General features: G+C 37.1%; 1 protein-coding gene across 1 annotated transcript in view; it reads right to left on the minus strand.

Moving 5' to 3' along the window:
• Window positions 1-18,829, minus strand: part of TTK (TTK protein kinase) — a 35,391-nt gene extending 16,562 nt beyond the window's left edge. Inside the window, 9 exon segments of the mRNA XM_086608252.1 lie at window positions 1,337-1,460; window positions 2,160-2,259; window positions 3,300-3,397; window positions 3,479-3,554; window positions 3,659-3,764; window positions 7,709-7,852; window positions 13,422-13,528; window positions 18,171-18,396; window positions 18,685-18,829. Coding sequence (XP_086464378.1) covers window positions 1,337-1,460; window positions 2,160-2,259; window positions 3,300-3,397; window positions 3,479-3,554; window positions 3,659-3,764; window positions 7,709-7,852; window positions 13,422-13,528; window positions 18,171-18,396; window positions 18,685-18,829 — 1,126 coding nt within the window.
• Window positions 18,830-26,325: the final 7,496 nt, after the last annotated feature.

The following is a 26,325-nucleotide window of genomic DNA, read 5'->3' on the forward strand; positions in this document are numbered from 1 at the left end:
CAGTAATCAAAAGCGTAACAGTGCATTCAATTGACACTGAAATTTAACAAGCCTCTGCAGAATATACATTTATTTTGTACAAGTGTCATTCACACGAACAAAGGATTCCTGCAGTACAAGTTCATAAACTGGATTACACTGAGCATATGGAAAGAATGGTGAAAATAATTCTTTTTTTTTCAGGATACAGGAAAAAAAGGCAAACAATTTGCCTTTTGTCAAAGTGTTTTCATACTTTTGGGAAACCTCATAAGAAAGCAACCGCGACATTAAAGAAACTTATGTATTCTGTACTTTACCCAAAGATTAAGATGCATGTGTATGCTGCAGTAAAACTCATGTGAGGAAAATACTATATTACAAGCTAAGAAATGCCCAAAGTGCCATAAATGTAACATTTAAAAGCAAACATGCATGAGGCAGTGAAGCTGACCAAAGACAACAGATACTTAACAGATGAAACAAGGAAAAAGACAAGAGGAGCCTGACCAAAGCAGAAGCAAATAATTAAGATATGTGAACAATCCTAATATAAGAAAGAGCATCCAGTAGAAAAAGCTGTCTAGAGTTTTAGGGACTAATGGGTAAACAGGATAGAAAGCAACAGATGATGTCAGTGTTCTGAATTCAGAGAACTGCAGGAGCTTTGCACTTTTGTCAAATGAAAGACGATGTCATGGTCTCACCTTTTTAAGATTACTTCAGCCAAAACAATCTCAGATTAAACTTCAACAGAAGAAATTAGAGCTATGGCACCTATAAGGTCAGCTAGAAGCATGTACAAGGAAAGTCACAGGAGAAGTAAACTACTATAATTTGAGTCTGTCAAAAAAAAAATCTTAACAGACTATCCCTCACGAACATTATAATCCTTAGTTTCAATGTCTCTCAGCCAACATCCACTTTTTTTTGGTATGAACTACCACTGTTATCTGATACATTGGCAGCATTTTTCTACACTCAGGCTGACAAGACTTAATTTGAAACCTTGCATTGTTGCTATTTCAATGCCTATTTATGTTATGTGCATTGTAAGGACACATAATGAATTAGAACCATACACTGGCATTTTAGCTCATGCCCAGAACTCCACACTGTCAGACAGTATTGCAGAAGGGGTTTTTTTGAGCTTTGTTTTGTTTTTTTTTTTTTTTGACTACTTTCACAAGTACTACTGAAAATGCAAATTTTAATTAAACACTCAATTCCAAGCAGACCAACTTTTTCACTTTTTGAAGAATATTTTATTTAGCAATGCATTTTTTTTGATACAGAACAGCAAATTTTCAATGCTTATTTTATTTCAAATGCTAAAACATTACATATTAATAGTTACCTTCTCTTTTCATTGCAAGACTTGTATCCATTTTGTTTTTGAGAGTTACGGTTGAATCGGTAGCTGTTTCTAAGCTGTTCTCATCCAATATCTGGAACTGTAAAGAATTTTTTTCTAGTAAGGACTAAAGAAACAAAAGCATCTTAAAAAGAATCAAAGGAGATACTAAGCACAGTGACCAAAGACATCTCCTTACGATAATTAATAACTGATGCACCACAAAAAAAAATATGCTTTAGAAAACAGCACAGCGTACACAGACAAGTGTTACTGATTCTATTTTTAAATCCATCAATATTCTGAATTTCCATCATACAGTTTCTATAATAAAGACCTTATTTTTTAATTTTCTTTCAGAGGACAGGGGCACAAGACATCAAAATGCAAGGCATAGCTTGAAATTAATCTCTATCAAAAGCCATAATTTACAGCTCCATAGAGCACTTACTGAACTCAATTAAATGGGCTTCATTGAATAGAGTACTTCCCACGATAAAACTCATGACTACAGCTAAAAGAGCTCCTGTAGTCAAGATGAAATTTGATTATCCCCTCTTAATAAATCATATGACAGATTTTAACACCCCCATTTCTCCCATCAGATGTACTGTTCAGAGAAAGCTCGCTCTTAATGCCTGATTATGCATAACAGTTTTCAAATTTAAAACCCATAATGAATGCTTCCATTCACAACTGGTTACTTAATATACAGTAAAATTCTACCTTCTTTCTTGAATTGAAAATAATGTTATTATTTTCCTTTACCTGACTGTCCTATGGTATTAGAGAGTTCCTCGTATTGATTTTAAAAAGATTAAGTTACCTGTAAGTCTCCCAGGTCGTACGAATCACCCCCACTAGATTTTGGTTCTGATGGTGGAAAACGTGCAATGAAGGATGTACATTTGGAGCTGGATATTTGCCTATTGAAATAATATTGTTCATTACATCACATGGCAACATATATAATGTAATGATTGCCTTTTGTGAACCAAACAAAAGTCTTCACACAACTCCCTTTTTATTTTCAGCTACAAGTTTCAAATATACAGAAAAGCAGGTCCACTCTGACAGCCAAGTGAGAAACAACACAAGAATCTGTAACAATGCCACCATCATCCTATGAAGTGACAGATGACTTAATTGGTTGTCTTCCACAGAAAACAGTAATTAGCTACAGCAATGATGCCAAATCCTAATAGTGTGTTCCAAAGTAAATTTTGAAATACTTAAAGAACAATACTATTATGTGAAACACCTTATCTCACAACTTTCACAGATTCAGAATATTAGGATTTAGCTAACTTCTAAAGAGGTTAAGTATGCAGTTTTTACTCTGGTTACATATTTCTCCCTAAAGTTCCCATTTCTACATGAATCTAATCACGCAGCAATAAGACAGGAAGAAAGTTAACATAACAGATTTGATTGAATGGCAGCGGGGGAAAAAAGCTTTTTCTGCCCTGTTTACTTCCAAGCTATGCTACAGTCAGGTAACACGTAGCGAAGTGCTACTTTAGTCGGCATATTCTTCTACTGCTGAACGGTTATTCGCAATAGAATGAACAGGACCACTTTCTTAATATAATCATTATCATACGGGTTATGTTAAAAATGAGGATTTTAAAAATCATTCAGAAGTTACAAGACTGCCTTCTACCTAATTTTAGGAACTTGAATATATTTTCAAAAAAGCTTATTTTTGCATTAGTCTCCATTTATTTTGAGGCTACGGATTAGCCAGAACAAGAAACTGATCTTTGCATGCTCTCATAGAAAGAACCTGACTAGTAAAATGGGAAGTGGGTTATTGCAATACCTAGTGCCTTTAGAATGACTATTTGTCAATAATCCTTAGATTAATTTTAATCTTCTTAACTGATATTTCCACTGTTCAACAAAAACATCTGATTGAGAAGGAGAATTAAAATCTGTTGTGCTGCAGAAAACCAAACAACCATACCTCCTCCTAACACTAGCTGTAAGTGGAACATCCGTCATCTTCACATCATCACCAACATCAGTTACCAGTTTAACAGGAACTCTCCCAAAGGGACAGGCCTAAGAGCAAATTGGAAGTTACAGTTGTGTAAAGCAGAATGAAAAGTTTCTGGTTTTGAAGGAAAACGTTACATGTTCTACCTGGTTAGATTTGTTTAGTGGTCTTAATGGATTGTGGCAATTAACTGGAGCACTGAATTCCTGTGATTTCTCGTCCCTGAAGGCAAGGAAAAAACAAACACAAGAAACCATCACTGTAGTGTGTGCTTGCTTTTGTTTAAATGGTGTTTTAAGAAATTAAGTAATAAATCAAGCCATTACCCAAGCAAAAGTCTGTTAACAGTAGAATTTTCACCAGAATCATTCCTTTTTATGCTTCTGTGATTTCCAGCTGTGCTCTGAAGTCCGGACTCTTGTGTACTTGATACTGTAGGTAAATTAGTTAGAAGTATTCAGATAACACTGTAGACTGTAGTTATTTCAAAAGAAAAGCGTTCCTTTATAATAAGGGCAATTTAAAAATACATACATTTGCAGTAATCTAGTATCAATGACATATCACCATTTTCTACTGATCTAGACAGACATTTTATATAACTATATAAAGAAAGAAGGAAAAACCTAAACACAGACTTACAATCAGGAGCTTTCTGCAAAAAATGGCCGGTAGTAATTGTTAAATATATTAGCTACTTGTTTCTATACAGTTAGAGTTGCAAACTATGTTTAAACACACAAAAGAGATTCAAGATTTTCAAAGACTACCCAAGCAATTTAACTTTTAACTCAGCAACTTGACTTACCTTAACCTATATGCAGGATGAGGAATATAAGCACCAAAAACATTGGTTTAAATAGTATCTTTGGGGAGTGAGGGAGAAACCCACACTTTCAGACTAAGCTGATTTTCCAAATCTACATTCTTCCAATACACCTCCACTCCAAAACAGCATCATCCAAAAGATGCTTCTGAAGATTGCTCCACAAGGACTCCTCAGGAGATTTAAAACTGCTTACATTTGTATTTTTTCTCTACTGATACCACTTATTTATCAGCTCACATGATGATGACACCCACACTTGAATAACTATAGTAAATCCTAAATTAAGTGTCAAAACCCAGCTTGTTTCAGAAGTAGTATCTCAAAAGTAAAACTGTCTAGATGATCCTAACATCTAGGATCTCTGCTACTGCAGAGACCCAAGATACTGATAATATCCTTGACCTGTCCTGTTCTCCTCCTATCAAACAGTAGCTTTTGGGCTCTGACCTCATTTATGTGATATTTAATTTTGATACAACATTTTTGTACTACCTCAGTTGTGGTTGAGTAAATCTATCTGGATTTAAAGCATTTAACCTGTGAATGCAATTGCAAAAGCATGCAGCCTTTTCCATTCTAGTAAAAACTATAAAAAGCAGCAATCCCAACATAAACAGGTAAATCTTTCACAGGTAGACCTTCTCCTTTACAGTGTTCAGTATAACCTCCAGAAGGCTGCATAGTAAATCCCTAGAACTACCTACTGTGACAGAGGTAGAAGACAGGAATTGGAACATCAGAATTACCAATCATCAATTAAACAGATTATCTTAAAAAGAGAGGCACTTTAAATAGTGTTTTACTCATCAAAACCCTAAGAAGCTTCCCAATTTCAGTTACGGAACATGCTTTTCATACTAACAAATCCTAGGCTCAAAGAAACTTCAGAATCGCCTCCAAACTTCCTGACACATTCCCTTCTAGGGTCCATTACTAAGCAGTTGAAGAATTTACTAGCCCAGTGACTTGTTACCAAACCCCTTTTGCTGATCCCTCCACCTCACTGTCCTGCCAACACAGTGCTTGAGAGCAATTGCTGATTGATATCAGGTAAATTCAACTGAATTAGTGTAAGCAATTAGTTGGGTTAAATTAAAACACAATTTCACTGCTGGCAAATTTTGAGTGTGCTCGTCAGCTGTGCTCTACTGCCAGGTCAGGGAAGATCAAGGCAGGCAACAGCAAAGAGCTCATTCACTATCCCATCTCAGTCCAGCAGAGAATCTTGCTTAGTTACCGAAGATTTGGCAAAAGGTATATGAAGTTGCACATTAATGTTAGAATGAAACGTCAATTCAACTCCTAGTCACAGTATTACCGAGCCTTGTGAAAATAAAACATGGTCATCATCCAAACCTTTGTTTGCCTAGAGGTTAAGAAAAGAAAGTCATTTCTCAGAGGTAATCAACAAGAAGTCAGGATGCAACAATGCAAATACATTGGCACTTTAGTAACTGCCCATGAACGAGTTGTGTTCACGAGTTACGATGTAGAGAGGGTAGGTTAATGCTTCGTTTAGTGAATGTTGTGAAGTACAAGCTCTTTTAAGAGCCTTGAGATATACAGTGAACTCTTCATTTCAGTTATTTTCCTGACAAACCCTTTTTAAAATTGAAATTAATATCTAATTATTCAAATAGATTTTTTCCACAACACGAGATTTATTTTTTTTGAAAGACAATCAGACACTACAAGATATATTAAAAAAATATAATCAAAGACAACTAAGATATAATATGATCTTCTACATCTTGTAGGCAGTTTTCTCATCAATACAGGAAATTATTTCTACCTTCAGCCAGCAGAAGACAGACTTCTGTCAGATGAACACTGCAGTATTATCTATTTCTAGTCCATTTTTTTAATAAACTACTTATGCCAATAGATCAAATTACTCAGTTAAATGAATTAAAAACATAAGTGCCTCAACATATAATGTAGTTCTATAATGTAGTTCTAAGTTTGTATAACATAACACTGAACATAATTTTGAATTAGCAGTTTACCAATCCAGTAAAATCACCGTTAACATCCCCCTCACATCCTGTAGTTCTTTTTTTCCATATACACAAGATTTTTTGAAAATCTTACTGCTAGACTCTCACATTCAGTTGATGATACTTTATTCCTTCACAGTCCGAGACAGCCTAGCTTCTAGACTTGCTGCACAGTTTTTATAGTTGCATCGCTACACTCTAACCGCATATAACTTGTCAAAAGTTTTCTGAACAATCTTTTGAAGCTGTGGAAAAACACGTTTACATAGACATCATTCCTGTTTTCAAGTAAAAATCTTTCGAAACAGACATATGAAAGATCCAGGACAAACTCAGGGATGTACACAACTTAACTCATTGAACTTGGCTTTAAGGGAATTTGTATTATGCTACAAGCTCATTTAAATTAAAAAAAAAAAAAAAAAAAAATCAATGAAGTACTTATCCCCCAAAGTTCACTGCTTCCTAACTGGCAGACGGGCCTTTGACATGTATTCTTTCACAGGTATTCCCTTAGCTTTGCAGCAAGTAAAGCCAATAATATCATATAAAAATTGTACAATCCATGACGGAAATGAACTTCAGTGGCATAGTACATCAGCTGTGACACTAAAGATGTTTATATGCAATTACGGTGAACAGAATAGGGCCAAAAAATAAAGTTTATTAAAAAATTAATACTATAACTGGATATTACTGCAAGTGTTGCAGAACGTTTTTTTCTCCTCATCCAACTAGTGTTTCACACTGAGGTTGATTTAACAGGAGACAGTCAAACTTCAAATAACATTCCTGAAGATATATCCCTAAGGAAACGAAATCAGCTCTATTTCGCACTAATTCTGACCTTTTACAAAGCGAAAAATATGGAAGTGTTAGACACCACTCTTGCAAGAATTAGTTAAGTGCACTTCCAATATTCAAGTTGAATCATGTTTTTCACTCCAAAAAAATTTGAAAACTTTGAGTTAACTGTTCTGTTATTGAAGTTATACCCAGCAACCAGTATCAGTCATATTTTGTGATATAGTCAAGCACTTTAATTTTGCATTGATAAATACATAGGGTTTGCCCATTTGTAAAATAAATATAAAGTTGAAATGGATTCTTTTTCCTAGATTTGTCTTTATTGAAACATGCTGGTAAAGCTCTGGCAGCTAAATGTCACAAGAAGATACACTTCAAATAAGCTGTATAGCTTACTCTATATGTTTCAGTTCTAATTCTTCTCTACCACCAGTAGCTCTTACTTCACACTTTCAGCAGGAAGTCTCCATCACAAAGTATAAATACCTAATGAGTCAAAGGAAGACCCTTTGCAGAATTAGAGTCTACCATCCTATGGCTCCTGCAAACTAAAATTACTGCATCAAAGATGGAACTGAGTATTGAAAGAATAAGATAGAGAATATAGATAAAAATGAGTGGTTATTAGACAACAACAGATTTTGAGTTTGTATCTAGAAAGGATAAGCATTACAGAATAGTTTTTTCAATTGAGCATTACAACATGCAAAACCTCAACCAACTACTTAGGAAATTTCAGTTACCTGCAAAGTTCTCCTTCTCCTCATCTGAAAGCAACTGCTTTTTTTGTGAATGAAAGTTTTGTAGAGCAGTTTCCAACATTTCTAGAGGAACAGCTGAGCACTCCACAGCTTTCTGAAGCAGCTGCTTACACTTCTTCATATTTCCTAAGTAGTAAGTAACACAGAAACAGAAATCAAGGAAATAAAGTTACACTGGGGAAACATGGTATTTTTTTTAAAGACATGATTACACTTACGCTGTCTTATATTCACATTGAATCGTTCTGCAAAGCCATTGGTAATTAGACTCTTCCTCCCCTTAAAGACCAGGATACTGCCTGGAACTAGTTACAAGTGAATCATGTAAGTCAATTTTTGACATGAAGTTGAAAACCAGGTCAAAATATGCTTGTATTGGGTTTGTGTGGCAAGGTTTTGATAGCAGACGGGCTACAAAGGTGTCTTCTGTGAGAAGATGCTAGAAGCTTCCCCTGTGTCCAATAGAGCCGATGCCAGCCAGCTCCAAGATGGACCTGCCACTGGCCAAGACCATCAGCAACAGTGCTAGCACCTCTGTGATAACATATTTAAGAAGGGGGGAAAAAAAACTGCTGTGGAAACAGCAGTGGACAGAGGAGTGAGAACATGTGAAAGAAACAACTCTGCAGATATCAAGGTCAGGGAAGAAGGAGGGGGAGGTGGTGCTCCACATGCCAGAACAGAGATTCCCCTGCAGCCCCTGGTGAAGATCATGGTGAGGCAGGCTGCCTCCGTACAGCCCGTGAAGGTTAACGGTGGAGCAGAGATCCACCTGCAGCCTGTGGAGGACCCCACACCGGAGCAGGTGGATGCTCAAAGGCAGCTATGACCCCATGGGAAGCCCATGCTGCAGCAGGCTCCTGGCAGGACCTGTGGACCCCTGGAGAGAGAGAAGTCCACGCTGGAGCAGGTTTCCTGGAAGGATTTGTGACCCCATGGGGGATCCATGCTGGAACAGTCTGTTCCAGAAGGACTGCACCCTCTGGAAGGGACCCATTCTGGAGCAGTTGATGAAGAACTGTAGCCTGTGGGAAGTTCATGGAGAACTGTCTCCCATGGGAGGGATCCCGTGCTGCAGCAGGGGAAGAGTGTGAGAAGTCCTTCCCCAATGAGGAAGAAGCAGCAGAAACATGGGATGAACTGACCACAACCCCTATTCCCTGTCCCCTGTGCCACTGGCTCGGGAGGAGGCAGAGAACTCAGGAGTAAACTTAAGCCCAGGAAGATGAGAGGAGTGGGGGGGAAGGTGTTTAAGATTTAGTTTTTATTTCTCACTATCCTACTTTGATTTCATTGGTAATAAATCATTTTTTTTCCTCAAGTCAGGTCTGTTTTGCCCATGATGGTAATTGGAGGAGATTGACTGGATCTCTCCCTGTCCTTATCTTGGCCCACAAGCCTTTTGATATATTTTATCTCCCCTGTCCAGTTGAGGAGGGAAGTGAGAGAGCAGCTTTGATGGGCACCTGGCAAGCAGCCAGGGCTAACCCACCACAATGCTTTATGAAGTTACAAAACTGCATTCTCAACATTTGTTTAGTGTTATAAGAACTGTAAGAAAGTACAAAACAAATTCTAAAATTCAGGGTTTTTTCTGTAGTATCAGCAATGACAGAAGAGCTTTATAGACTTTCATTTAGATCTGACCAGATACAAACTTTATTATGCATGCATTATGAAACATCTTTAATGCACTTAATAGAAATCAAAGATCAAAGCAGCTGTTAAATCAAACATCACTACTGCAGAAAGCACTACAGTTAAGAGGAGTGAAAAGGAAGAATATCGTTTCACTACAGTTTTACACATTACTAAATGCCATAAACAGGGATTGAAGAGAACTGGGGGGGAAGAGGATGTGTTTTAACAAAACATATTGGAAGCAATCAGTTTACATATACAAGCACATACACATACAGCTATTAAAAATAACCATAAGAGTCAAATACAGAAAGAAGTTTACTGCAACCAAAACCTTTTCCTTGGTTTACAGAGCATCAGGGCAAAATGATGCAGTGTTTTGTTACAGCCGTTAATGCCCTTGAAGTCCTAAATGCCCTTGTTCCTCTGTTGCAAAGCAGCAAAACGTAAACCACTTTGTTTTTATAGGTGCCACATATATATATATAATTATTTCTTACAGTATATAATAGATTTCATAGATTTTCTAGGTTGGAAAAGACCTTAGAGATCATCCAGTCCAACCGTCCCTAATCTCCCATTAAACCATTCCCTAAGTAGTTCATTCACCCTTTTCTTAAATACATCCAGGGATGGGGACTCAACCACCTCTCTGGGCAGCCTAAATAGTATCTTTCAGAGCTCCATGATGTTTCTCCACTGACAACTGAAGTTAGAGGTCAGTGTCACCTGCAGTTCAGACTAGGGGGGAGTGGGGTATATATATTAGGAACTTATGTGTAAGTAATCTATTTTAAGAATATTAAATGGGCGATGTTGGACACTGAAGGAAGGAAATACCAAAATAAGATTGGCTGTGATTTCATTTAAATCTGTTTTGTGAATATTTGTTGTGCCTTGTTTTTTAACCATATAATCAAACACTTTTTTTCTCCCAAACCCTTAGCAAGTGGGTAGGCTTAGTATTTTTAAGACTCATTAACGAGCATTCTGCCTTTGGCTATATTTAGTAACCACACATTGCTTCAACAAGACCTGCTACTCAAAACGAAAGTTCAAAACGAAAGTAATTCCTCATAGCATTATGTGCCTCATTGAACAAGAAATAACATGACACCAAAACACCTATGTGAAAAATGAACTGCTCCATCCCCCTTAACAAATGAGGAACCAAGGCACTAAAGTAAAGCCAGAAGTATCTGCAAGTTTCAGTCAGTCCACTCCATCACATACAAAAAGCCTGAATGATCCACCTAAGCATAGCATTTTATGTAGCCAAAAGTAGAGTTTTATTTATAGTCATGAGTTCCAAACAATTCACAGCAAATCTTGCTTCAAGCACACTACCTAAGGCACACCAAAAGTAAGGGACAGCTTCTTATCTGACCTATTTAAATTAAGCTGTATTTAGCATTTAAATGAAACCAAAACAGAATGTTACCTTTTTTGCCTCACTCCATTTTCAGGTCACGAATATTCAATTTATAATGAAATCAATATCAATTTGCCAACTGTAATTTCAGAATTTTGACTTGAGCTTTAGCTCACAATTTTGCTCAAGACAGGGAAGTGAGTGTATAATTAACTTTTTCTTCTTAATGCAAAGGGAAAGACAGATTAATCCAAAAGCAATTGGCAGGTGTGCCAAAGCACTGCTGAAATCACTGGGATGAGGAGGTAACAAAGCACTACCCTCCTCCTTTCCCTCTGGCCTAAGCTGGACACAATGAAAGTCACAGATACGCACATTTTTGTTCTCTCCTCCTCACTCCGCAAAGGAATTACATTCAGTATCGTTCCTCCCATCAATTATTTTACGTAGCATGTATTTCTGAGGGGGATTATCACAGCCTTTCCTGCTCCATTACAAATAAACTTATTAGTTAAGAAAAATTGGAAAATCTGAGAAGACAAATGAGTATTTACTTCTTGATTTTAACAAAATGACTCTGCTTCATGAGACACACTTTGAGTATCTAAACTATATCCTAAAATACAGTAAAACCACAAGTTTTTTCTGGACTGAAAGTTTTTTCCACAGGCAGTGGTTTTGTCTATAAACAATGGAAGTAAGCATAAAGAGGAATATCTAGTAACCTTATTCAGAATCCAGAATGTAGAACAGAGTTTAATCTTGTTTAATTACTTATTGTAGTTAATTTTGGGGAGAATTTCTTGTACTAGGCAGATTGCATGATACTGACAAAAACCATGAAAAAAAACAAACCACAAAAAAACTCAAAATATATCCACCAAAGATTTTTTTTTCAAATAAGAAAATAGTTTTAACACAACCTCCTTGTCCTTCTGGGAGCAAGCTGCTAAAGGGAGGAGACAAACAGGGTGATAGAAATCACTGCTCAAGTCACCCACAGAAAAAAGACTTAAAGACGACTCAAAAATACGAGTCTATGGGTAGGCAGCACAAACCTGCTACTAAGTACCAGGGCCACCTCCCCTAAACACACAACAGGAATGAAGTGACATGACAAGTCAAGATGAACTTAGTGGATTAACTGCCCTAAATACTGAGGACCTATTGTTCTAGACATATTACAGCATAATTTATATAGTCTCAAATAGTCTAGAGGGAGAACTGGAAGAGTAAAAGCAAAAAAACCCACTCATAGATAAAGAGTATAATAAGTGAAAGAAAAAGAAAAAAAGAACAACCTAAGCAGTACAAAGGCAATTGTGCATCACTTCCTACCAGAAGACTGATGCCCAGCCAGTTTCCAAGCAAATGCTACTATGGAAAGACTATCCCTCAGTTTTTTATTACTGAGTATGCTATATGGCATGGAATATCCCTTTGGTCAATTGGGATCAGCTGTCCCAGCTGCACCCCCTGCCAATCTCTTGCCCACCCCCAACCTTTGGTCAGAGGAGAGGCCAAACAAGAAAGAAATCCTTGACGCTGCACAAGCACTGTTCAGCAACAGCTAAAATATTGGTGTGTTACCAACACTGTTTCAGTCACAAATCTAAAATGCAGCAACATATGAGCTGCTAAGAAAACTAACTCCACCCAAGCCAGATCCAGTACACCAAGGAAGGGGATAAATTAATTCAGAAATTTTGCTCTCAGTGCAACTATCCCTACTAGGGACAGACAATTCAGGCATTCCTTAAAGAAGGGGACCAGACTTTTAAAAAAAAAGACATTATCACTCTCATCAGAATGGATTATCTAAAACACTTCAGTATGGTACCATATCACAAAGATTACCACTGCATTTAGAATACCAACAAAACTCTTCCCTCCTCCCCTCCCCATCTGACTGGAACATGGCATCTATGATACCAAAAAAAACAGTCCATGGCAATTATGAAGCAATAGAAGATTGCTGAGCAACCTGATCTAGTTGGAGATATCCCTGTTCCTTGCAGGGGGGTTGGACTAGATGACCTTTGAAGGTCCCTTCCAGCCCTAACGATTCTATGATTCTATGATTCTATAAGATACCATCCATCTCCACTGTTCCAACATGAACACTCAACAGTGGAACAAGAAACAGAAGAATCAATGAAAACCCAATTGCTAGCTACTTAAAAACCTGAGCAGCAAGGGGGAAACTTAATTGGACCAAATTCCCCATTTACAGTGTATTTTGGTTTAATGAAAAACCACACAAAGAATCTACAGTTGTTTTTTGGAAGGAGCTAGAATTTCTTTCACAAGTAAGTTGAAAGTATCCAAAAGGAAATTACCACCCAAATTTGAGCAGCATTTGTCAACCCAGCAAGAGCCTTACTCGTATCTGCCACTGTAAGATCTCAGCATAAAAAAAACAACCAACAGAAATCACTCCCAATTTTCGTCTTGTTTGAAAGTTATTTCTAAAAAGGAAAAAACTTATTAACTGTGCACATATTTTTATTTAAAAAATGACCACTTACATTTTTGATAAACTTCAATCTAAAAAGAAAATCCAGAATTTTCTTTTTCCTGATTTAATACTTACCAGTTTCCTTGCAAATTATGTAACAGAGCAGAAGCTTAAAACAACAAAATCTAGAACACAGAACAGCAACAGTAAGTTTTTCTACACACCTTGTGATAGCTCAAACTGTGCAAAAGCCACATGCACAAAAGCAAATTTCTTGCAGTTCAGTTTGGCCAGATGAAATTGGTCCCGTGCCTCCTCTGGATCTTGAAGACTGTAAAGATAGCATAACAATAGTTACATTGTGGAAGCGAAGAATCTAACAAGGATCAAGTTTCATGTGCTTGGTGATGGCTTCAGATAATTCTGGAAAAGCAATCCATCTAAAGGCAAAGTTCTTCCTCTTCCTTAGAGCCATTAATAAAGCACAAATAACCAGAAAATCTTGAAAAGCTTATAATGAAAGATATCAAGCTGACCCTTTCCAAGAACCAGAATGTGCTCAAACCTGAAAAGAAAGATTGAGGACTCACTCTTTGTCACTACTCATATTATTCCTCAAAATATGTACGTATTTCCCCCACCTCAGAACACCAACTAACACCTTTCAGGCTATATGTTGACACCATCCAGAGAAAAATCTCCATTCTTTTAGATGCATCCACTCCTATACCATGGAGGTTGCAAGGCAAGGGGACAGGGAGGAGATTGCTTTAGAAATACCAAAAGTGGAAAAACATATCGTACTAATCAAGACAGAAGAAATATTCTATACAGTGTTAGTTATATCCTGCAGCAATACAGACACAAAGTTTCCAATCCATTACATTTAAGCAATACCGAACTCCAATATTGTGCTAGAGGTTCTGGGCTTTTCTACATTGAACAGCTTCAGCAGCTGCACTCGAATCGTCAGATTCCCTTAGCAGACATGCAGGTCACCAAAGAAAGTCGTTTCTGTTGGTACATCTGTAATACCATATCTGTAGAAAACTAGGACTTAAGAAGAGCATTTACCCAATAGGTACCTCTATCAAGAGTTCTATGGGAACATCAACTACTCACAAGATGTAGGGAATTCAGTCTGTTTTCCCCATACTCCTAGGCAACACAGTCTTATCAGTTAAACTTGGCAGCACAAGGTGGATTTAAGTCCATTTTCTGCAGCCACACTAGAAGCAGCAATGGCAAACATGGTATACTTCAAAAACGTAGATTGTGCCACAAAGTCTAGACATGGTACTTCATATTTAATAGTTTCTTTACTTTTACTAAATTTTAATCCTAGTTTTACATTCAGCCACAGATTGCTAAGTAGGACAACCAAGACGCTTGCGCACAGTACATCAATATTTAAACATTACACAGGATCTACAGCTTAAGTAAATACTTGCCAAGATAGAAAAGACCCAAATCTATAATACTATGAAATAATAAGCTAGTATCATGTTTCAATGGACTCTCTCCCCATTTTTAATGTTTAAAAAAAGAGTTCATAGAATCACAGAATAGTTTGGGTTGGAAGACCCAAGGTCATCTAGATGGACTAGATGACCTTTAAAGGTCATCTAGTCCAACTCCCAAAGTTCTTTTAAACACTTCTATTAGCAAAATCCACAATCAAAACTCAAAGTAATTTCATAGAATGGTTTGGGTTGGAAGGGACCTCAAAGATCATCTAGTTCCAATCCCCCTGCCATGGGCAGGGACATCCTCCACTACACCAGGTTGCTCAAAGTCTCATCCAACCTGGCCTTGAATGCTTCCAGGGATGGGAAGATTTCTTCCAGAATTCCACCCTGTTTCAACAGGTAAGCAAAGGTAGTACTTAAACGTGGGAATGGTAAAACATTTATGACAAAGGCTTAAAAAAATAACTACAGAAAATTACAACACAATGCTGAAGAGAACACACTTCCAGTAGAATTCTGTGGAATTAAGAATGAGAAAAGTCTCTATCATAGTTTAGACATGTTACTGGACTCAAGTAAATTTAATAAGCTCAGCTCTAATCATCCAAAGCAATAGGGCAGGCACAGAATAACCCGTCTGCAGGCAAAGTCAGACTAACACAAATTAAGCTGTAACACTTGAATTACATTAGCTTTCAAAAAGCATGTTGAAATTTAAGTTCCTGTAGAAAGCAGCAACAACTTGTACAGCAATACGCAGAACAAGACCTAACGTTAGCAACAGGCATCCAGTGCCACACACTTGGTGGCACTGTGCTACAGCCAGCAGTGATACATGGAAGCAGGCCTGGGACGTTAATGTGCAATACAGATGCAGCTGGCTGTTCACCTTTGCCTGTTTCAGAGTACAGTCAAGGGTTCTTCAAACAACCTCAATATCATAATAGGTCAAAAGGTTTTGGCATGGTCAGACTGCAATTAGAGAAGAATGCCAGGACAAGATAAATTCAGTGCCAAGAATGACATAATCCAGCTTTGATCATAAGAAAACAGTGTTGATGCCAATAGACACTAAAATCTCAAACTGTTGTCCCTGCTTCTGAAGCATGTGATGATCTGACTTGCTTCTCCTGTTAGGTAGAACGTTTGAGAGAACACCAAACAGATCTCTACTGAAAAGCACCTTTCCTCTCCCATCAAAGGCAGTATCATCAGAACACCTATGTATCAAAGTGTTACTTCACTTGCAATTGCTACGAAAAAATAAATCAGAAGCACTGTAGGAAATTATGAGATGAGAGGATTTTCTTCAACAGAAGCTAAAACTGAGCAGAGACAAAATATAGCACTAGACAAACTGACAACCAGGAACAGAAAAGGTGAGTATGAAACACCAGGGAAATCTCAAACATCAAGAAACTTATGAGTAATGAATGAACATGCCAAACAATAACCACTCACTGATTAATTAAATAATATTAATCTCTAAAAACTAAAGACAAGCAACATTACTGTTTTTAAAATGTGATCAGTGAAAAGTAATTTCATGTTCATGTATACAGTGATTACACCTGTAATTCATAAATGTAGTTTCATGCAAATGATTGACTTAATGTTATATGTCACTCAATGCAAAACCATTAACTTATAATAAATGATTAAGAACTGGCTAATCTCAGAGTAATTTTCAAATGGGGGAACATCATTTCAGGAGATATTTAGAGCAAAGTTCCATTAGGACTGATGTTATGTCCAATTTTGGTGGGTGTATTTAAGAGACATTTGGGAATGGGTTCTTCATAGTTTTTAAAAATAATTTTCATCAGCAAGTCAGGTAACATGACCGATGGTATTTGCCAATTAAAAACAAGGCAGAAAAAAAAAGAGCAGATCTGAACTACCAGTGAGCTAGGTAGATTCTACAGTAATGCTGGCTACCAAAGCAGAAGGTATTTTGGTATAGCTATAGAGCACATTTTAACCGTGAAACAGGATCGACTACCCTCCCAAGAAGGTCTCTAAAGGCTCTATTAACAGTGAAGCAACTAAAGATTCATGCATTCTAGCATTAACAGGCTACTGACGGGGCCTTCGGTTTTGCTCTCTGCAATACAATACAAAGAATAGTGAACACAGCTCTAGCATGCATTAAAAAGTACCCAACTTTAAAATCATGTTTTAAAGATCAAGTGGAAAGAGCTCCAAGAGTTTTCAAGTGATAAGGGAAGTACAAAATAATATTTCTAAATTTAAACTCCTACTGTATGTAATGAGATAACAGATGTGACTTGGTAACAGCATCCAATCACCATTTCAGAAAAGAATTTGCAAAAAGTATGAGCTAGAAGCCTGTGTTACACAATTTCTGCTCTGAGAAAAAGCAACTAACAAGCAACTTTGAACAAGAATGCCATCTCTCAGTATCTTTAAAGACAGGAGGTCTTTCTGGAAGATATGCTTTACTCCACTTATACAAAAACACCTTACCTCTTCAAGATACTAAGGATTCACAGCAGGTAATTATTCCCTCCTGCATGTTTCTCAACAGCAGATTCAACAGATTACTTCCATTGCATGCTTTTAGCAAACAGTGATGCAGCAAGTTCCAGGCAAATGACAGTACAGACAAAGAAGCAGACCACATCATAATGCAAGATCAAACCACCTGCCAAAAAGCCAAATGGGAGGACATACAAGAAACAAAAAAAGACTAGCTATATTCACGAGTAGACCACCTGCTCAATGAACTGTTAAGGCTTGCTGCAATGTTAAAATACAGCTCTTCATCAAAATATTCGCGGTCAAGAATGTTTCAAGTGACAAAAGAACTCCTTAAGAAAAAAAATATCAAATTATAACCCTGTCCCAATTATGTCTGAAAACATCTGAACAACCACACTGTTCGAATCCGGATTGAATAAAGCAATAAATGACCACAATCAAAACTAATTTCATAAGTATGAAAGTATAGAATTATGTTCTGAGACATTCTTCCTATCATAAGGCAGCTATTTAATGTAGCTGGGATGTATCTTTCCTAGCAAGGGAGAAAGCAGACAAGACAAGGATAGACCACTATGGTTTGACTAGATGGATTAGGTAATAGCGAATTGCCTACCTAGTGGTCAAATCAGTTATAGAAGTCCACAGGAAATTAATCCTAATTTACAGCATACACAGTTGAATACACAGCTTATAGTTACCCAAAGTTACATTAGATTTTACCTATGCAACTTCTTTTGAGCTGAAATATAAACCTGAAGGAAAAAAAACAAGTCTCATGCTATTTCCCCGTGTACCTTACACACAGAACCCAGAAAAAAAGTGTCAATGTCTCTAAATCAAATAGCTCTGAACAGTCATGTTTATGAACATCTACAAAAGAATGCAAGTACTGTGCAGACAACAAACAAGCTCACTAGTCAAAGCCACTCAGTTTCAAGGAGACGACATGAAAATTCTGAATGATAAGTTTTATATTGAAAATTGAAAATTTATACTTACGCTTTCAACTCAGCAAATCTCACAAGGATGCGAGCATAGCTCTCATCTTGACTATGCTTTTCCGCAGGTAATGCAGTCACTGCTTGACTGTAACGACCAATCAGTCTATTCAGGTGGCTAACATCCATCTGAGGAATACCCTTTTTCTCTAGCCTAAGCAAAAAACACAGCCAATCTTCTGGATTATTTGTTGTCATCATTATTTGATTAACAGTTCCAGAGTTATCTGACAGAAAAACAACAAATGAGATTGATTAAAATTGCAGCAAACATGAACAGAAGAAACACTTTTGATAAGCTTCCATGTAAGAAGACCAGTGATTTATTTATTTTTTTAACACAAGATCAGAGCAACGCAGTTAACTAAAGAAACAAGGAGAGATAAAATGTATTTTGTGGTCATTAATACTGCAGAAATGCTAAATCTTAAATCCTTTCAGTTAATGGTTCTTTCACTTTTAGCCTAGATTAAGATCAGTTGCATAAGTGGCAATAGGGTAACAAAACCATATACCTGTTGTATCAGCTGAGATTTTTGTACAGTTAAGTTCATCTGTGATATTGTCTTCATTTCTGTATTTGTTTTTCAAGTCTCTAACTCTATTCATGATTGAAGCAATTTGTGGCAATCCTCTTTCACTTAGGTCCTCCTCCTCCATCTGCAGACACAAGGTTGAAAGCCAGTGAAGTTACTGAAGAACCCTGTTGTAGCTCACCTTATAATCAGAATTACTATAGGAAAGTCCCTCATGTATATTTTGCAGATTAGTTTATTCTCAACCACGTTATGTAACATAAATATTCTATTAAGCCTTTGCCAATGTAGTTATACAAGTAAACTTCTTAGCAGAAGCCAAATTAATGAGTAAAAGGAATCGGTACTTAACTGACTGCCCAAATACTACTCCGTGCTTCACAGTAGCTCTCTCCAATAGAGTATATCCAGTGTTTGAATAAAACGGGATGGGATACGTTGCCTGAAAAGCTACGAGTGCATTATACTAAATCACATCCTGAACCCGTAGATTCGGATGGCTAAGAGGCAGTCCTCCTCCTAGTCCTCCTCCTGCCACTTCTCTTGAATAAAGAGTAATGGAACAGGCATTTGTCAGCCTTCATGGTGACCTGCCTCAGGGGCAAACCCCAACAGAAAACTACATAAGAGGGGCTGAGCTTTTATGTTTTTGCTTGACGTTTTTCCTGCTCTCTTAACTGCATCACCACATGGACAAGAGAAAGGAAAGGCAGGAAGGAAAGACTTTCACTTGATGACACCTGTAAGGCTAGGTTAGACAACCTTAGATGCATCATACCACACACAGCTCCTGTAAACATAAACATTTTTAATATGGAAAGAAAACTTGATATTATGCACTTGAAGTTTTAACAATATTATTTTTTCCATCACAGGTATAACTTACAGTAGACATAGTAAGTTTCAAGACATGAGATACCTACAATCCATCTTTTAGCAATACTTCCTTGCAATGGGCATAATATGTTTATTAAACATAATACATGTTTAGTTGGACAGTGAGATGTGCTCTAAAAAATATCAGTTTATTCTTGTTACGCCTCAATTTTAACATTATCCTTCTCTAAAGCAGCACTTAACTGAAATGTGTTGCACTTATTTATACCACTGAGATTCTAAATCAAACATTTTGAAATAGTTCCTTGTCCTAATTCTCATTTAGTTTTCCTGTTGCAAAATTTTACCACCTAGATGCCTATCCAAAAGGATTAATTCTAAGAGATTACACAAATAAAGACAAACCACTGAGTACAGGTGAATCAGTAAGGAATATGTAACAAATCACTACACTACATTGCTTGTAGTATATTCAGCTTTTGTATTAATAATGTTCAATAATAATTAAATAATATTCGACTTTTGTATTAATCCCCATCTGGAATGTCTGCTTTATTAAGGAATACAATCCAACACTGAAATTAAAACCTGATGGTGGAAGGGAGAGCTAGCCAGGAGACACTAATCAGAAGATGAGGAAAGTTCACTCATGAAACACCAAAGGCATACCTGCACAGAGTTCACGGCCTATGTGCAGGCTGGGAGAACCTCAAAACAAATTAGCATCCTCTGTCAGCTACTAAGAATTATGTCCACATAACTAGAGTAATCTCAGGCTTGCAAAAGTAAATATTAGGAACAATAAGACAACACTATGTACGTTTAACCTTCAATAGTCTCTCTGTTCAGGAAGGGCAAACTCTTGTGCATGTTTCCAAAGAATAAACCATATTACTTTTTCAAAAGGTGAGATGCATCACTGATGTGAGTGGCAGCTTACTAAAAAAAGATACAGTTTTGTTTACTCAGAGGTGTACTATACAAACCTCTCTCTGTATGCCTACATTTGATTCTAATACCTTGCAAATTCATTCACTACAATTCAATCTGAAAACTAAATTCTAAAGCTTCATCGCAACTAACACTGTGTTGGAGAAGCATGAACAAAATTGTCTGGAAGCGAGCAAAGTCATAGATAAATAACTCCAAACCTCTGCTCTCATGGTTAGCAGTGAAGACAGGGAAATATTTGAAAATTACCATGGCTTTTACATATAAACTAGAACAAAAAATTAGTTAATTCTGGGTAAACCTTAGCAGAATTAAGGCTGTGATGACACAGGGATGAACTATGCATCTCTGCCTGAAAAGATTTCAGGGGAAATAATATCAGTAAGAAAACAAATATATGCCTCAAAAGACACACTACGCATCTACAGCATTATTTTACACATTTTGTGACAGTAAGAGGACCCAGGGATCTTCTCATCACAAGGAGAGATAGCCACGATCTTGCAAGTTTAATAGACACACACAAGTGTAAAAAGATATTATGGGTGAAAACAAAAGTCCAGCAGTGGCAGGATTCTTTTTGAAGAACAAGTTAATTAGGTGAGAGCTTGCAAGTTCCTACCTAAGTACAAGTCAAGGCAGAGCACACACAGGTTTGTTAGAGTGCGTTGAAAGAGAAGAAAGAATGAATGCAGGGAAAAATGTAAAAACAAAGTTAAGGTAAAAGTGAACATCCCTGAACCTGGTATTTTGGAAAAGACAAAAGATTTTTTAATCTTTCGTAACAGTAGCTTAGCAAACAAACACTATATGTAAGTGTTTGCAGTAATTTATTTAGCTGGTAATTTAAATCTAGGTTTGCAGTTGATCAATGAAAGAAGTGTTATACCCCTCACCCTCAAGTCTCAGCGCAGTGGTACTCAAGACTGATCTGTTGACTATAAGGGCCTAACCTTCACATCAACACAGACTAGCAAAGACACAGCATATTAAACCATACTGAAATTGTAACTGTCCAACACTTCTTCAGAAGACTTAAGAGCTCCACCAGCCAATAAATGCTAAAAACCATTGCTATAGTAAAGTGTCTGTTCAGGATACACAGAAAGCCTGGAGGTTTTTTCCAGCAGAGCTAGTGAAAGAGCACACAAACACACTCAGAATTTCAACAGATGCAGCACAGGCAAGCTCTTACTTGATACTTTCACATTTCAGCCACCTTCCCAGCTCACATCCCCTTCCCATTACAATAACCTATTAATATTCTAAAAACCATTAACACAAGTTTCCATATTCCTTACTGTATATGCACATCTGGCTATCTATTACAGACATGTAGTTACCTCCCTACATTACATAGCCAAATCTGTACACGGAAAGCCAAAAAACTTCTAAATCTTCTCTGCTTAGCACAAGCTTCTCACATCCTGATGACTCCCTTCCTCCAGGAGACTCCTCTACTGTTTTCACAAATGATACATGCCCAACATACAGCAAGTAGCCAAAGTTCAGACTACAACAATAGCCAGGGACTCAAATTCTAACAGCTCCGGGACAAAAAGCCTCACAGAGAGAGGTCCTCACAGGCTTTATTTCACACGAAGTTAGTCTTCTCTTCCTCTTCACAGCCCCTGTTGCCCCACAGGAGTTGCTAGAGACAATTCACAAAAAGGGGAAAGACCTAAAACCAGAAGCCAACATGAGCTATGATCCCCTTATCGTCCTTCTTTTATTCTGTCTAAAAGTTTAGCACACAATGTTAGTCTAAGCTGCTCACCACAGGTTACAGCAATTAGTTTTCACAGTGGGTAAGAAAAGAATTCACATGCTCCTTTGTTGAAAGTTTCTAGAAGGATATGGATATAGAAGTTTAAAGACTTTTTTTTCCCCAGGAACTTCTGCCAAATTCTCAATGCCGTATCAATTTATCAACTGAAAAACACGGATACAGCTGAGAGAAGAATCTGGACAATCCGAGCAGAGCAAGCATGCCAAAATAAACTGAAAAAAGCCTGATGATTTCTTTTTTTGCCTACTACAAAAATGTTTTACATTTTCATGAAACACATTGATCACAGCTTTTCCCATGTTAATGCATGTTCCATTCATCTAATGAACAGGAGAACTTTAATATTAAAAACTTCGATGAATTAAGTGCATATCCAGGGGACTTGACTTCCTGATATTGTGAAGTTGGGCCCAGGAACAGGGAAAGTAACGCACCCTGGACAGATTAAATAGGTTCAAAGAAAGATTAAGTTTATTTTTACAGTGAATTCTTGGTCTTTGTTCGTTTTGTACTCAGGTATAACACGTCAGTGAAAAGTTGCTGGAAGACCCAGAGAAGTTAGATCTATTTTGGATGAATTATTGATTATTATCCAATTATTATAATTGGATGGGAGTAAGTAAGTAAAGTAAGTTCATCCACCTCTAATTTCATTATCTACAAAACAAACCTGGGACTGCTTTCAGGAAGCCTTACAATTAATTTTTGGAGCACTAGTTGTCACAAGTTTGCACCTCTTTAAAAGCAGCAGAACAGGTTGCCCAGAGCAGCTGTAGATGCCCCATCCCTGGAAGTGTTCAAGGCCAGGCTGGATGAGGCTTTGGGCAACCTGGTGTTGTGGAGATTTCCCTGCCCATGGCAGGGGAGTTGGAACTAGATGATCTTTGAGGTCCCTTCCAACCCAAACCATTCTATGACTCTCAGCTTTCCCCATGTAGGTTTCATAAGAAAAAAAAACAAACATGACTTTCATGTTTACAGAGTTTGCTTATATAGCAGAAGTTGGCATATCATGGAATGGTTAGAGTTGGAAGGGATCTCAAAGATCATCTAGTTCCAACTCCCCTGCCATGGGAAATCTCCACAAAACCAGGTTGCCCAAAGCCTCATCCAACCTGGCCTTGAACACTTCCAGGGATGTTCTTCCTGTATTAGAAATAATCCACAAAGAATGTTAAGTCTGCTTTTGTCTATATAGAAGCATTGTTTTAGTAGGTTCAGACTAGGTGGTTTTTGTGTAAACTCCAAGATTTCATCTGGCAAAAGCACAATGTACACTACCACTATCAAAAGATCTTAGCATCACTTTAACAACTCTTGGGAGTCTGGCGAGACATTCAACACATGACTTCATAGTATTTTTGCAGAAAAGAAAAGCACTAAGTTCTGAAAATGGTTCCTTTCCTTCATTGACAAAATTAAATATTTTCAGTGGTTTAAGAAAAGTAGAGGCAAGCATCCACCAAATAGGGCTGTAAGCAAGACCTATAAAGAAGAAAAACTGAGCTGAGACTACATTAAAAAGAACCCTCCCTTCATCTTTCTTAAAAAAGAAGTACATTGACTAAATTATAATTTCAGTGCTTGTTTGGAACTTCCTTTAATATCTGCTTCTCCCTGAAGCACATAAGGAAAAATATTAGGCTGTTCTGAGACTGGCTCTGTAAACCATCCCATCTTCTGGAGATCATGTTGCTAAAAATTACATAGGTGATTACTGTAGCAAAGAGTGTTCAAATGCTATTCTAAATATGATACTTATTTATGTCATAGGGAAAAAAAAACACAAACATTTGTCTCTTCATAAAGAAGATTTTGGTACAAACGGCAGTTTTGCCTTTGATAAATACAGTAGAGGAGTCTACAGGAACTCAATACTCCAAATCTCCTCTTTGTGGATGAGAATATCCTTAAAAAATCTGTCCTTGAACTGGACCCATTCCTTCAAAGTATGATTGAAGTCGGCTTTTCCAAAACCTGAAGCACCAAGATCAAAAGAAAATTACCTCAAGTTTAGTAATACCATGATCTCTCATTACAGTTATAATTGCTAACAACTCCCAGACAGATTTTTTCTTTTTAACACAATATTTGTATTTTCCTCACAATGTAAAAGGTTTATTTTTTTTACAGTGATAGCTTGCCAAATGTAGTAGATAAACAAAAAAATAAAATCATTTTCTGCATAAATTTGATCTTAACTTTCATCAGTACATGTCAAGCTTACATTTCTGGTGTGCCGCTTAACTGTCCAAGGTCGCACGTGTACTATTGGATAAAACCTCTCCTGAAGAAAGGATATGCCTTGTCAAAAAGATGATGGCCAGACTATCTCAGACAATCCCTAGAATCCAGCAGAAGCCAAAAACGTAGATCTCCATTCTGATGAAGTTCCTGTGTATCAAAAATGGAATGTTAGACACTGAAAAGCAAATGAATGGCAGTATACCCTGTAAGCTTGTCTCATCTTCATGACATCCCAGAAACAGTTTTCGTTAAATCAATAAAACCATTCCTAGTTAGTAATAAAACAGTACAAAAAAAACCCTCAAAGTTTGCTTTTGGGCTAAGGTAAATCACTTCCGAATATATCAGCTTGGTATGACATTTACAGATTAAAAAATACATTAAGGGCATAATCACCTGTGTATTGCCACGATTGGCAACTAATCTTTCTACTCATGCCAAGGGTCAACCATAAGCAAGTATTCACAGTCTCATTTTAGCTTAATGTGCTGCATGAATAGCAATATGTTGTTATATGTTCACTCAATAGGAACTGAGCTTTTAAATGGAATGGCTACATAACAGCATATTTAAGATCTAGAAAAGCCATAAAGGAGAAGAGGTTAGAGACAGGGAAGCAAAGAACAGGGAGAACATGTATGCAGAGATCAGAAAGACACAGAATAACCTTTAAAAAAAGCATAGCAAAGGAACTTCAACTCCTCATACAGAAGCACTAAATCAGGAGTCAAGGAACAGAGACTAAAAGAGCACGATATGTTGTAAATGGATGAAGTGGTAGTACTGGTTATTCATGGATTTCACATGTAATACACCCAACAATATTTACTGATACGAAAGAGAAATAACAGCATCCAGTCTTGACATACTGGATTTGCTGTGTTACACTATTTTTTCAGTTTCTGAATGGAGCCAGATGTAGATTTTCCTCAAATACAAACTTTGAGAAAGTACGAAAATACTTTTTAACTATTGAACAAAAAGGTACATTCTTCCTACCCCTGGTATCTACCGAAATACTGCATTCTGTTTATCTACGGAGGTGCAGAGGACAGCAAAAAATTTAATCAAGTCCCCAAGGGCTTGCTTGGCTTTTTTTTTCCCCTCCAAGTAAATTGATCAGTCTAGTAGAATATATTTAAGTTATCCTATTACCTATATTTTCCTTATACCCTCAGACCATTGTGGCTACAATTGTTATGTTAAATATTTGTTTGGCTCTGTTCCTATGGTCTGACTAAAGCATATTCTAGTGTCAAAAGACTATATGTTCAACTAAACAGTTGAAAGACAATTAACTTTGAGTTAAGTCCTCTATTCTGTGTAGAAGAGGCAAAAATGCCACCTCAAAACCAGGAACTTTACCCATGCACATGTTTTCTGGCACCTTCCTTTCCTATGCAGAAAGATCACACACTAACAAGAGGGGAAAACTAACCATAGCCTTCATCATCTACAGTATTTGCATTATTCTGTTGATGTATTGAGTTCATTATTTAATAATGCTCACCATTTAAGCAAAGACGCACATGCTTGCTGGTAGTACAGCAAATGCTGTCAGTTACAGGAGATAGAACTATCAGGAAGTACAGTTACACCAACATTGCCAAAACACACTACTGTTCTACCAGAGACCCTTCCTGAACATCGGGATCTACTACACAGACATTTAAGTGTTTAAAAGGTCCTGCCTTCAAGATCTTGTCACCTTGGTTCAAGGCAAGAAAGAATGGAAACACGTGGTAACAAATCACAATCATCTTTGGAAACACGTAGCATTATCCAGTTCCAGCATT

This window comes from Tauraco erythrolophus, chromosome 2 (assembly GCF_009769465.1).
Source record: "Tauraco erythrolophus isolate bTauEry1 chromosome 2, bTauEry1.pri, whole genome shotgun sequence".
NCBI lineage: Eukaryota > Metazoa > Chordata > Aves > Musophagiformes > Musophagidae > Tauraco > Tauraco erythrolophus.